Below are 12,919 nucleotides of genomic sequence, written 5' to 3'. Positions count from 1 at the left end.
TCACCCACCCAGTCTGAAGAACAAGACGCAGCGCTGCTGCTGCGTCGTGTGTGTGCGTGCGCGCGCGCGCGCGCCGAGAAGCCATTTTGAGAGCGAGCAGAGCTGAGAAAGTGCTCGTCACTTTGAAACCTACAAGCCACCCAAATGACTATTGGACAAAGGGAAAGCAGTGAAAAGTGCCAAGATTTCTCCCCATTAAGATTGGTTTGCGTTTCACAGGCTTGGATGACGTATTTTGAATACCAGCTGTAAGTCGACAATATTCACAAAAGTACTGTTACATGAATTGTATATGGAAAAGTGTTGATGAATCTCACTTGGCAAGTGTTCACTGTCCTCTCATGAGAATGCCTAAATGTAGATTTCAAAAAAGGAAAAACGGGCAAAACCATGAAAAGTGTCTAGAAAAGAAAATCAATTACCTTTTCAAATAACATTTCCTTGTACTTTGAATGCGGGCGCTGATGCTTAGCGAGCGGTCCATGTGGAAGACGGTTGAAAGGTGGATCTTTCTTATCCCGTCTTGAAGGAGAGTGAGAGAGAGATGGTTTGCATATTGCCCAAACAGATGATGGTTGAAGATGCGTTATTCGCAGGCTGGGGGGGCAATGGCGAGACGCACGCACGCACTCACTCACTCACTCATGATTTGATCTTTTTTTCGTTTGGAAAGAGCGCTACCTTTTGCCCTAATGGATTCCTTCCTTTTCAGGAGACCTTTGCCCAACCCTTACTAATGACATTGTCGGAGGATCCGAAGATGGAGCTGAAATTGTTCCTCCTGCTTTTGCGTCACGTAGGCCTGCTCACTCCGTTTGAGGTAAATATCTTCAAGCGTGCTCCCTTCTTCTCTGTCCAGGGACGCTGTCGACCTGGAAATTAAATGTGCCCTTGAAGCAAGGTCATTTGCGTCTTTTAAATGGCAAATGGGGGAGCAAGCACAAACCAATCGTGCCCAGAGCAAATCTCACCTGATTCTGTTGTGGGAGAAAATGTTCAGAGCCATTCATCAAGGCAGTTGTGTTCTGAATTCAATGGGGAGGGAAAGCGTAACCAAGGCCACCGACGACCAACTCTAGTATTCACCTCGAGGCTAGCATATTGAATAATGATGCTACCAAAAAAAAATTAGAAAATCTTACTTGGTTTTAGGACAAGAATCGTTTAATGAGCAATACCTTGCATGCCTTCTTCACATTACAAACATGGTAGATGATCAAAAACTGGACTTACTCATTGCCACTCATACAAGGCCTCAACTACACATTCAGATAGTTAAACTGTGTTTCTCCTGCTCCTCCTCCTCCTCCTCTCAAAGTCATTAAGCAGTTTATTTACATGTATTTTAAGAAGAGAAAACTATTTGGGAGTGCCACGTGGCCTGGCTTAGGACAAAGACGGATGATTCCGAGCAGAGGAAAAAAGGCTGAAAATGTTCACAGGGTAATAACATCCAGTACATTCTCTTCCTTCTTCTCAGTCCCTTTCAAAGGAAGCAATCTTAGGATCTTATCATAGTCCGTGAGAGGTGAGGAAATCGAGTGTAAGATCCCTTTTTGGAACAAAGGAAACCCATGTAGGCCATTAAGTCCCTGTGTTTTTCAGGAAAATGGCTGCTGAGAGAGAGCTTTCAGGCCCTCTCTCTCTCTCTCTCTGCTGTGTGTTGAAGGACTTCTTGTGCCTCCCTCTAATAGCAGACGGCGCCTCGTGGTGCTGCACGCTGATTGGCTGGCCAGCCTGCCCGCTGTTAACCAGCCAATTGCCCGAGCACTGGAGAGAAGAAAACAGCAGGCAATGTCAAATAACACTATTGGCCTGCCTTAGACAAAACAAAACTTCCAGCAATTGGAAAAAAGAAGAAAACCCTGTCCAACTCAATGCAATCTAGAGGCATCGGCTGCAGACACAAATTCAGACTAGTCAGACAGTAGTTTTCTGTCAAATGCTTTTATTCACATTTTTGATCATGTGGCTGAGCGCTGCAAAACCAGACAAAAATCAGCAGGCAGTGAAAAAGAAAACTCCAAACCAAAACCAACTAACCAAAGACAAGAACCAACGCAAACCATGTCAAATGAATATGCAAATATGATCAGGGAGGCGGCCAAAAGGGAAACGGCAACATCGAACGTGCTGCAGAATTTCTGCAAATGCTGGCTCTATAATATGGGGCAACAATCTTTAGTCATATGTCTGGCTTGCTTGGTCAAGGGAACAAACAGGAGCCAGTCTCACAAAGAAGGAGAAGAAAAAACAAAACCGAACAAACTCGTGTGGAGAAAATGGGTCTGGCAGGGTCTGATCAAATTGTGAACTTTGGCCATCATTGCAAAAGGTCTGTTTTGATGCAAATGCGAGGGTGCTCTTAAAAAAAAAAAAAAAAGTCAGGAGAACATCTGAATTTTATTTGGAGTTCAACTGTGACAGCTTAAATGGTGGCAGATGTTTGTTGACTCCCATTTGACATGACTTTGAATGGGATTGGTTAATTCTGAAAACAAACGCAGCGATAAGACGGGCGCTTGCGCAACCACATTCTACCCCGCATTACTTGCCCCTCAAAGATAAATAATAACGAAATAAATAAGTCTATTGAGTTTCAAAGTCACATTTAAATATCTACATCAAGATGGGTTTTGTTCATATTTCATTGGCGGTTCTGATTTGGTTTGGTAGCCAGTCAAAAGAAAACTCTTTGGTAAAGCAAGTCACATATAATGTTCAAATGAAACGTAAACACGGCTGACGTCAGCTGACGTTCGCTATGGGAAAAGACACTCCAGTATTTCTTTGGGGTGATGCAGTAAGCAGCTCAAAACAACGGCCTTCTGTATTTCAAATGTATTCTCAGATTTGGACTATTGCTGTTTTGTCAAAACAAGGAAATTGCCGTTCGATTTGATTCACAGTCTAACGAGTTCATATCGAACGTTTGGTCAATGCGAGTAGAAGCAGATTCGTCAAAAGAGTGGAGAGACGGTCAACCTGACACGGACAAATACAGACACATATTCCCGACAAAGTCACACGCGCACTATATATGTATATATATATGTGTGTGTGTTTGTGTATATTTTTAACGGAGCGTATGACGTTACACGGCGCCTTTGTCTTTATTCCACGAGCGGGTTGCAGTTGTCGTGGCGAAAGTGCGCCCGCCGTTTCGACGTGGGGCCAAAGCCTAAGCTAAGCTAAGCTAAGCTAAGCGGTGTATTGTGGGAGAGACAGAAAGAAGCTACCGTACCCTGCTGAAGCTCCTCACAGCAGCAGCAGCAACCGGAGCAGCAGCCGGAGCACAGACTCGAGCAGCAGCCACACAATATGTGCGGGCTCTCGCTCAAAAAAGAGCCACTTCCACCCTTCTTCCAGCCAAATCATGTAATGTGAGCGGGGCGAAAAGCGAGTCCCCTTTATCTCAGCGATTCAACAAGAAAGGATCCCTCGATCGGGGCGAATCATGTCCAAGCCGGGGGAGAGAAACAAATTGTGCGAGGACCATGGCAGAAAGCAGAGTTCAAGTAAGCTCCCCTTTTCTTTCGCCACCTTTCTCTCAATTGCCTTGGCGAGCCGCACCAAGTCACGCATGTGGAAGGAACGATTTTAGTGCAAGTGCCGCGGACGAGGAAGGGGCTGGTGGCGGCGGTGGTAAAGGGAACGAGCGGGCGGGCGGGCGAGCGTCCGTGCTTTAGCCGCCGCCGCCTCACGTTAGCTCGGCTTTGCCTTGCCGTGTGTGTGCTTTCAGCGTTGGCCAACGGCACGGACGGGCACCCCGGGCCGACGGAGAAGCGGAGTCACAACTGGAGAAGTTTCAAGTTGATCATCGACCCGGCGCTCAAGAAGGGATCTCACAAGCTGTTTCGCTACGATGGACATGCTTTCAACATGCCCGTAAGTGGACGGCCGCCGCCGAGCAGCCGAGCTCCCCGATCGCTCCTCCGGACTCAGCCTCCATCATCGCTCACGCGACTTTACGCGACTTTGTTTACTTGTCGTCGGAGTGACATAGTGCTTTGGGTGGATGACAGTCAGCAATGTGCTCCCTCCCCGCCTCCTCCGCAGAACCCGGGGATGCCACCGGTGGACAGCGTCCGAGACCCGAGGATCGGTCGCCTTTGGACCAAATACAAAGAAACGGACCTGCCGGTGCCCAAGTTCAAGGTAGTCTTGACAGCGAGTCTTTCCCTTGGGGTGAAAGGTGGGTGGGAAAGCAGGGGTTGTCATAAGTTCCAGACACACCCCCTTGCTCTTATTTGGGCTTTCTAGTCCAAGAGAGGGGAACCTACAGTAGCCGCTCTCTACTTACCAATCCAACTGTTGCATCGTTGAGTCCCCTAAAAATCCACTCTCTCGCTGAAGATCGACGAATATTACATCGGCCCCGTGCCCCCGAAGGAGGTGACGTTCGCCCGCTTGAACGACAACATCCGCGAGGGCTTCCTGACGGACATGTGCAAGAAGTTTGGCGACATCGAGCAGGTGGAGATCCTTTACAACCCCAAAAACAAGAAGCACTTGGGCATCGCCAAGGTGGTCTTTGAGAGCGTCAAGGCCGCCAAGACGGCCGTGCAGATGCTGCACAACACCTCCGTGATGGGAAACATCATCCACGTGGAACTGGACCCCAAAGGTAAACAACTCCGCACCTGTGACGGCGTCTGGCTTACAGCTGTCATGTGATCACCTGCATTGCTCGGGAACTGAGGGCTAATTGAATTTGATTGAACCTAATCCCTGCTCCCTCAAGCCCCTGGCTGAGGGCGCCGGCGACTCCCCACTGGGCCTAATTTCAGCCCTGTAAACAAATCCCGCCCCCAGCAAATGGCATTGAGTTGAAATGCGTGCGTGCGTGCGTGCGTGCTTGTATTTATTGACACTTTCCAAGGGTTTAGCTCATCCGTGGATTTTCCATGAATTTGTTGCGGCCCTCCATGAAACAAAAAACGTTTGTGATGCCTTCCGCACACTGTACAGCATTCACGGTACATTTTAAGCTCGTTTGAAAGACTCAAATGTTTTTTTTAACCTTTTGTTCATTGGTTGTGCATTGTTAAACCGCGGCGTGTCCATTGTCTCTTAACTGTTCCTCAGGTGAGAATCGCCTTCGCTACTTCCAGCTCCTGATGAATGGAAGCTACACGCCGCGGACGCTGCCTGTCGGCGTGGAGGAAGCCAGAGAAGTTTCCCCTCGTAGCCTGGCTGAAGCTTTACTGGTAAAAGTCGCCTCTGATTGGCTGTTGTCGCACTGAGCTTTTTATTTTGCGTGCAATTCTGGGTCAAATGTTGTCTTCATAGCGCCATTTTTCTGTGTCCCCCTCCAAAGTCATGCGAACCCATCCGCCGCTTGTCGGAGAGCAGCTTGTCGGCCGCGGCGGGCCCGGTGCCGCCCGGCGGCGGCGGCAGCAGCACCTCCACCACGCCGCTGTCCCTGGAGACGGGCTACTCCAGCCTTCGGCAGGACACGCCCCAGTCCCAGGGGACGCCGCGCCAATCGGGCACCCCCTACTCTCAAGACTCCAGCTACTCCAGTCGCCAGTCCACACCCGCGTACCAGTCTGGCCGGGCGGAGAGCTCCGGAGGCTACAAGTCGCGGCGACACGAGAGCAAGTTCCAGGACGCCTACAATCGCCGACCCGAGAGGCCTCAGTACCGCAGCAACATGTACCGCGGCGCCACGTCCGAGCATGCGCCCTCGAAGCAGCAGCAGCCGCAGCAGCATCAGCAGAACCTCACCCCGCCCGAACCCGCACATTCGACCCCCTCTTTCTCCTACACGGCACCTCCCCCCACCACGCCCAACTTCAAGTCGGCTTTCTCGCCTTACCAAGCTCCCTTACCTCCCGCTTTCCCGCCGTCGGAAGCGACGTTTCATCACCCGTCCCAAAGGGAGGGCGAGTACCAGCGACAGCCTCAGCCGCCTCTGTCCGCACCCGCTGAGCTTTTGCCCTCAAAGGACGGACCCGAAACCCCTCCCGTCCCCGAGCCCCCGCCAGAACCGGGACCCCATCCCAGCACTCCTCCCCCGAGGACGCCCGAGCGCTGCCCGTCGCCGGGCTCGCCCGCCGCTGCCGAGCGCAATAGCCTGGACTCGCGCAATAGCCTGGACTCGCGCATCGAGATGCTGCTCAAGGAGAAAAGGACTAAACTGCCTTTCCTGGCCGAGCGAGACTCGGACACTGAGGTGCGAATGGAGGGCAGTCCCATTTCCTCCTCGTCCTCGCAGCTCTCCCCCATCCCGCCGTACACGGGCGGCGGAGCGCCCGACTCCCGGCCCTGTAGCACGGGCTTGGAGGACATCAGTCCCACGCCGCTGCCGGACTCGGACGACGACGATGAGCCCGTCCCCGGAACCGCCTCGCTGGTCAAGAGGAGCGGTTCTCCCCTGGAGCGCGACAGCAACGGCCAGGTCAAAGAGGAACATCCACGAGCGCCCGCGGTCACCGACAAAATGGAGACGGTAAGCGCCATCCGTCGTCATCGCGTTCATTGTCAGGCCAGCGTCGTGGATTTGCGGTGACATCTTTTCCGTCACACACACACACAGAGTCATCAATCGTCCGGAGAGGACATGGAGATTTCTGACGACGAGATGCCCGGCACGCCCAACGCCGGCGGCGACTGTAGCAAAGGCATCGTGGTCAACTCGGCCGTGTCCCCCATCCAGACCCTGGCCTTGCCCCCACCGGGCTTCTCCCACCTGGCCCACCAGGCGGGCTTCGCCATGGCCCACCACCACCTGGGCACCGTGCCGGGCCATCCGGCTCACCTGGCCGTGCACCCGCACCTGCTGCCCCACATGGCGGCCGCCTACGCGCCCGGCATGATCCCCATGGTCCAAATGGAGCTCATGAACTGTTTGCGGTGGGAGCAGTGGAGCACGGTGCCCATGTCCTTCCAGATGCAGCAGCAGATGCTGAGCCGTATGGCGCAGACGCGCGGCCCTTACCCCTACCCGCACTTCCTGGACGGCGCCGCCGCCTCCGGGCCCTTTGCCCCGTCGTACCAACATCTATCCATGGGCGGCGCCGCCGCCGCCGGCGCGCACGGCGGGGCGCCGCCGCATCAGTGGCAGCATTCCGGCATGCCCAAGTTCAACCCCACGGTTCCTCCCCCTGGATACGAGACGAAAAAGGAGGACCCCCACAAGGCCACCGTGGAAGGGGTGCTGCAGGTCATTGTCAAAGAATTGAAGGCCATCATGAAGAGGGACCTCAATCGCAAAATGGTGGAGGTGGTGGCTTTCAGGGCCTTCGATGAGTGGTGGGAAAAGAAGGAACGCTCGGCAAAAGTAAGTGGCGCGCTTTCAAAATTGCTTTCCCTGGATTGGCCTTGAGGGGATGAGGGCAAGGGGGAAACGACTCACAATTCTTTTCCACTGCTGTTTATAGCGACCGATACCCAAACTGGCCTTTGACCACAAAATGAATGGCCATCAGTTAAAAAACGTGACTCCACTGAAATAGAGCCGCTCTTTCTAACCTCATGGGGCCGCTGTAGTGTTTGCTTGAGAGTACACGTTTCCCGTATTTATTCAGATCAAAAGGTCAAAGTCAACTTTATTCAAATTAGGAAGACTGCGCGGAGGACTGTAATAGGACGTACTTGTGGCCTTTTTCTTCTTCTGTATTTTGAAGTATTTTGCTGCATTTTCGTGTTCTATCCTCACGTTGTTCCAAATGTTCCTGTCCCAGGCGCCCTCGACTCCAATCAAAGGTGCGGAGGGGAAGGAAGAAGAGCGACCTAAACCCAAAGAGACTTTGGGCTCAAGTCTGCTGGAGAACTGGAACAAAGGCGGCGAGGGTTTGGGTTACGAAGGCATGGGACTGAGCATCGGCTTGCGAGGAGCCATCCGCTTGCCCTCCTTCAAGGTGGCCAAAGCTCCGCTCCGCTCGGCTCCTTTCCTTTCCAAACTCGCCTTTGGTGTTAAGCTTTGGAATGTGGCACGCAGGTGAAAAGGAAGGACCCGCCAGAGGCCATCGCCGCCGGGGAGAACAAACGAGCGCGGCCCTCTACTCCCGTGGATGACGAGTTGGAGGATGAAGGTAGTCATTTTGTACTGGATTGTTTTACGATAGCTCAAATCACTGTTCATTTATTGTATATATATATTTTTGAATAAATTCAAATATTGCTAATTAATGATCAAATAATATCATTTTAATATTTGAATGATTCAATTTGCCTAATGATTGGATTTTTTCTCCGTAAAATGGCAAATTAACTGTATCCTGAAGGTCAATGAATTATGATTGCACTCCTCATTTGTCATTGATCTTGGTCAGAGCGCGATCAAGATACGGCGGAGCTCCCGTTGGACGACTCCAAAATGGATGGCGACGGCGTTCCGACAAAGCGGAGACACTCGCGCCCGCTTGACCTGGACAGCGAGGGCGAGGAGGAGGCGGACACATCGGGCAAGGAGGAGTCGCTGGGCGACCGAGACGAGCGAGCGGACGAGACGGCGCCCGGTGACAGGCTGTCGCCAAGTCAAGTAAGTGCGCTCAAGTCTTGATTGTGATGGGAGGTCAGTCGGGGTGGAAGAAAAAATCATTTCCTCACACCTATAGTGGAGCGACACCTTTGTTGAGTTCTTTCTTCAATCGTGAAGCCACCCTGTTCTTTGTCTTGGCAGAGCGTCGACGAGGAAGCCAACAGAAACTCGTCCAGCGACAGCGTATCGTTGGACTCCTCCGACGACGGTACTTCATTTTTGCCCCATGCCGCGCCTTTGCCGTCGCGCAGCGTGTCATCTGACGCCATCGTCTCCCGCAGAGTCGTCCCAGAGCAGCTCGGACGCCTCGTCGGCCAGCTCGGACTCCTCCGAGTACGAGCTCAGCTCGGAAGAAGAGGTCTCGGAGGTGGAGCTGGAAGACGACGACGCGGGCAAAGCCGCCACCAAGACCTCCTCGTCCTCCTCGTCCTCCTCTTCGTCGTCGTCATCGTCGTCATCTTCGTCGGACGAAGAGGGAGAGACGGACTCCAAGGCGGCGAGTCCGCCTCCGGTCCTTATCGGGGGGGCCGCCGCCGCCGCCACGGAAGAGCTGAGCAGCAAAGCTAAATTTAGACCTCCAAGTCCTGAAGAGGCGGAGGAAGCCAAGCCACCGTCGCCCAAAGGTAGGATCTCTCAACTGCACCATTTGTTTCCTTGCGCCTCACTTTTGGCTTGGTGACAAAAAGTTAAAGGCAAGCACGCTTGTGACTTTCTAGTCAAAGAGGAAGACGTCAGCGGCGATGAATGTGGCGCAGCCAGGTCGGAACCTCGGGAGAACCTCCGTCCGCCCACGCCGACGGGCGCCCTCCCGTCCGACAGCGAGCAGGAGAGCAAAGTCAAAGGTAAAGCGGCGGTTGAGGGAGCGGCCGCCACGCCCGTGGGAGTAACCCCGTCCCACCTCCGTTCCAAAGCCCCCCTGCTGGCCGCGTCCACCTCTTTAATGTACCTCCCTCTCCCACCTCACCCCGCAGTAGAAGGTCGTTCCCTCCTCCACCCGCCCCCGGAGCTCCCCCAACGCGCTCGTCTGCCCACCACGGACGAGGACGTTCCCCGCACGCCCGGCCGAGACCTGATGGAGCGAGCCCGCGGTCTGGGCAAGTCCCAGAGCACGGACACGGTGCCCAACACCCCAGGTAGCGACGCCCCGCTCACGGGGAGCAGCAGCCTAATGCTGGGCTCCCCGCACGTTCCCGGTAGTCCTTTCTCCTACCCTGCTCAGTCTCCCGTCCTCAGCGCCGGAGTCCCTCGTACTCCGGGGCGAGACTTAACCTTCACCCCCGTCTTCCCTGACCCGGCCGCACTTAATCGAAAGATCTCCTCCGAGAGCCTGGACGAGCGTCCCGCGTTTAAGGAGCCGCCCGTCGGCGCCTTCGCTAACCGAGCCTCGTCAACAGGTACGCTCGCCCCCTCCGGAGACGCCGGGTCCGAGATAGCGGACGGCGTCGTCCCGTCCAAGCGCAAACCGGGACGGCCCAAAGGGAAAAAGACCCCCCTGGCCTCGGAGTCTTCGGAGCTGTCGCCCGACTCGACTCCTTTGCGGGACGGCCCCGAATCGGGGGTTCGGACGACGACGACGACGTTGCCGCCCGAAGACGGCTTCCTGTCCTACGAAGAGGAGGCCCCCGTCGTGGCCACGAAGCCGGCGCGGCGGGCGCGGCGAGGCTGGGAGGAGCTTCTGCTGGACAGCCTGTCCCCCGTCACCACGCCGCCTCACGCCTACTTCTCCAGACGCAGCGACTTTGAGGAGATGACCATCCTGTACGACATCTGGAACGAAGGCATCGACGAAGAGGACATCCGGCTCCTGCAGGTCACCTACGACGAGATGCTGCAGCAGGACAACGGCAACGACTGGCTCAACGACACGCTTTGGGTCAATCATCCGCATATCCTTTCAGCAGCGAGCCTTGCTCAAGCCTAAAGTCAACTTCCTCAAATTTGTTGTAAGGTGATCTTTCAAAAAGTCCATTTTTGAGGAAATGTTGGGAGGTGGGAGATGCAAGTTGTGTCCGAGTCACGTTGTGTAGCAGCGCCCTCTGTTGGCACCAAGGCATTGGTTTCCCTGCGCCCCAAAAGAGTTGTTTCCTTGACGGCCGGCCCCGCACAAACCAACATCCCCCGAGTGAAGAAGAAGAGGCGAGATGACGGCATGAGGGATCACATGACCGGCTGTGCCCGAAGCGAAGGTTACTACAAGATTGACAAGAAGGACAAGATCAAGTATCTGCAGAGCACGCGGCTGCAGTCGGAGGAGCCGCCCGTCGACACTCAGGTGGGGATGCCATGCCGCTCGCGCTTTCTTCGGTCCAGGAATGCGGCTGACGTCTTCTGTCTCTCTCTGGCTCAGGGTATGAGTATTCCTGCGCAAGTCCACGCCTCCACCAGGGCGGGCTCGGAGCGGCGCTCCGAGCAGCGGCGCTTGTTGTCGTCGTTTGCTTGCGACAGCGACCTGCTCAAGTTCAACCAGCTAAAAGTGAGCGCCCGCACGCTGGCACGCTGGCGTTTGTCTTTTTGCCGCAAAATGGCCTCCCGGTTACCGACAAATGTCTGCGCTTCCAGTTCCGTAAGAAGAAGATCCGATTCTGCAAGTCGCACATCCACGACTGGGGTCTGTTTGCTCTGGAGCCCATTGCCGCCGACGAGATGGTCATCGAGTACGTGGGGCAAAACATCAGACAGGTGAGAGAGAGAGAGCGCCCGTGGCAACAGCCAAAAGTCAAATCATTTGGGAGTAGCTTGTAGTTTTGGGAGGGTTAAAGTTGGGCAAGGTCATTTGACCAAAATAAAATGACTATATGTATGATGTATGTATTTTTAAAAAAATTGTATTTTGCAATCCAACTTTGCGTGGACTCAAGTTGTGCGTTTGGTGGGGGCCTTTAGGTGATTGCGGACATGCGTGAGAAGCGTTACGAGGAGGAGGGCATCGGCAGCAGCTACATGTTCCGCGTGGACCACGACACCATCATCGACGCCACCAAGTGCGGCAACTTTGCGCGCTTCATCAACCACAGCTGCAACGTAAGGCGGGCGGCCTCACCCACAAGCTTGCTTCCTTCCTTCCCACCTTAACTCCTTCCTTCCTTCCTACTTACTGACCATTTGGATTGCACTGTGCCAAACACGAGACAGATTGCATGTGGGTCGGTCATGCGTTTGTTTGTTTGTTTTTGTTCCAGCCCAACTGTTACGCCAAGGTGATCACGGTGGAGTCGCAGAAGAAGATCGTCATCTACTCGCGGCAGCCCATCAACGTCAACGAGGAGATCACGTACGACTACAAGTTCCCCATCGAGGACGAGAAGATCCCTTGCTTGTGCGGCGCCGAGAACTGCCGGGGGACGCTCAACTGAGCCAAACTGCCAACGTTTACCATTTACGGTGCTGTTCCATCCATTTGACTTGTTCACCAAAAGAGGCCAGAGGATTTTTTTTCTCCAACACCGATCGACCTGATGAACGTTCACCATCCTAACGGGGCTCCGAATCTCCATTCGCACTTTGTCTTTCGAAATCAAACGAAACGCGGCCCAATCCAAAAGAACGGACGGCCATCGCGTGTGGTGTCGCTGGCAAAAGTTCACTTCGAGATTCTGTACATCAATGAAGCGAGTCCCGTCGCTGTATCGGCGAGCTTCTCTTCACGTGTGATTCCGTACGGCGGTGTTCTAACGGTTCTTGCCATCGCAAAAGAAAAAAGTCAAATGCACTTCCGCCTTGCCGGCCGGGCAGACGCGACTTGTCTCTCTCTCTCATGGACTCGCTGTCTGTCGCATTACTGGAGCCTTGCTTTCTGTTTGGATTGTAAACTTGTGGAGAAAATCTGCAACTTTTTGCAGGCTCTCACTTTTAAGCTGTTTTCTAGGACAAAAAAAGACTGAATATTTAAAAAGAGAAAAAAGAAGTATTGTCAGGGATCTGTAAAAGGAAAGCAAATGACAAGCAAAAGAAAAGAAGGTCCACTGTGTACAGGAAGTCACCTTCCATCGCCCCCCTCTTTGGAAAGATTGTTTCTTGTAGAAACGTCTTTATTCCTGTCGCCTGTCTCAAACGTGTACATAACGCTAACTGTGAATACGATATGAATATATCTATTTTTTTGTTCCCCGAGAATTGGCTACACCATCCGAGCTCCGAGAGCTGCGTGACATTTGATGCGAGCGAGCGGTGAGCTTGTAGCACCACATTTCAGCTTGTGTCAAGCTTTGGGTTTCTTCTCTTTGTATTCATTTTTGTGTTGTAAATTCGATGAAGATTGTTTTGCTGTGTGGAGAAAGCGAGGGTGGGAAGAAAAAAAAAAAAAAGTGCTGAATCGGCGTATAGGAAGAGGACTGAATAATCAGCCAGCTCCTCGTGTCTATTTATTATGTATGAAATGTTTGGGAAGGGGGGGGGGGGGAATAAAGGAATTTTGCATACAGCCATAAAAGT

At 53.4% G+C, this 12,919-nt stretch overlaps 1 protein-coding gene across 5 annotated transcripts; it reads left to right on the top strand.

Annotated features, from left to right (window-relative positions):
* Positions 1-18: 18 nt before the first annotated feature.
* On the top strand, positions 19-12,874 carry setd1ba (SET domain containing 1B, histone lysine methyltransferase a). Of its 5 annotated transcripts, none has more exons than XM_061293811.1 (20): positions 19-248; positions 713-3,518; positions 3,743-3,888; positions 4,060-4,158; positions 4,357-4,627; positions 5,089-5,210; positions 5,321-6,454; positions 6,542-7,285; positions 7,689-7,865; positions 7,946-8,039; positions 8,280-8,488; positions 8,630-8,696; positions 8,770-9,111; positions 9,205-9,621; positions 9,883-10,375; positions 10,595-10,760; positions 10,836-10,961; positions 11,048-11,167; positions 11,372-11,509; positions 11,668-12,874. In XM_061293811.1, the coding sequence occupies exons 2-20, from the start codon at positions 3,458-3,460 to the stop codon at positions 11,839-11,841; spliced, it is 5,100 nt and encodes a 1,699-aa protein (XP_061149795.1). In that variant the 5' UTR covers positions 19-248; positions 713-3,457; the 3' UTR covers positions 11,842-12,874. The 5 variants fall into 5 exon arrangements, with proteins under 5 accessions (XP_061149795.1, XP_061149794.1, XP_061149792.1 ...); XM_061293809.1 differs by having other exon boundaries at positions 20-248; positions 9,205-9,330; positions 9,460-10,375; XM_061293812.1 differs by having other exon boundaries at positions 21-248; positions 9,205-9,330.
* The last annotated feature ends 45 nt before the right edge of the window (positions 12,875-12,919 follow it).

Source organism: Syngnathus typhle, linkage group LG12 (genome assembly GCF_033458585.1).
Source record: "Syngnathus typhle isolate RoL2023-S1 ecotype Sweden linkage group LG12, RoL_Styp_1.0, whole genome shotgun sequence".
NCBI lineage: Eukaryota > Metazoa > Chordata > Actinopteri > Syngnathiformes > Syngnathidae > Syngnathus > Syngnathus typhle.
Note: the sequence above shows the minus strand (reverse complement) of the source record. Positions and strands in the feature narration are given on the sequence as shown.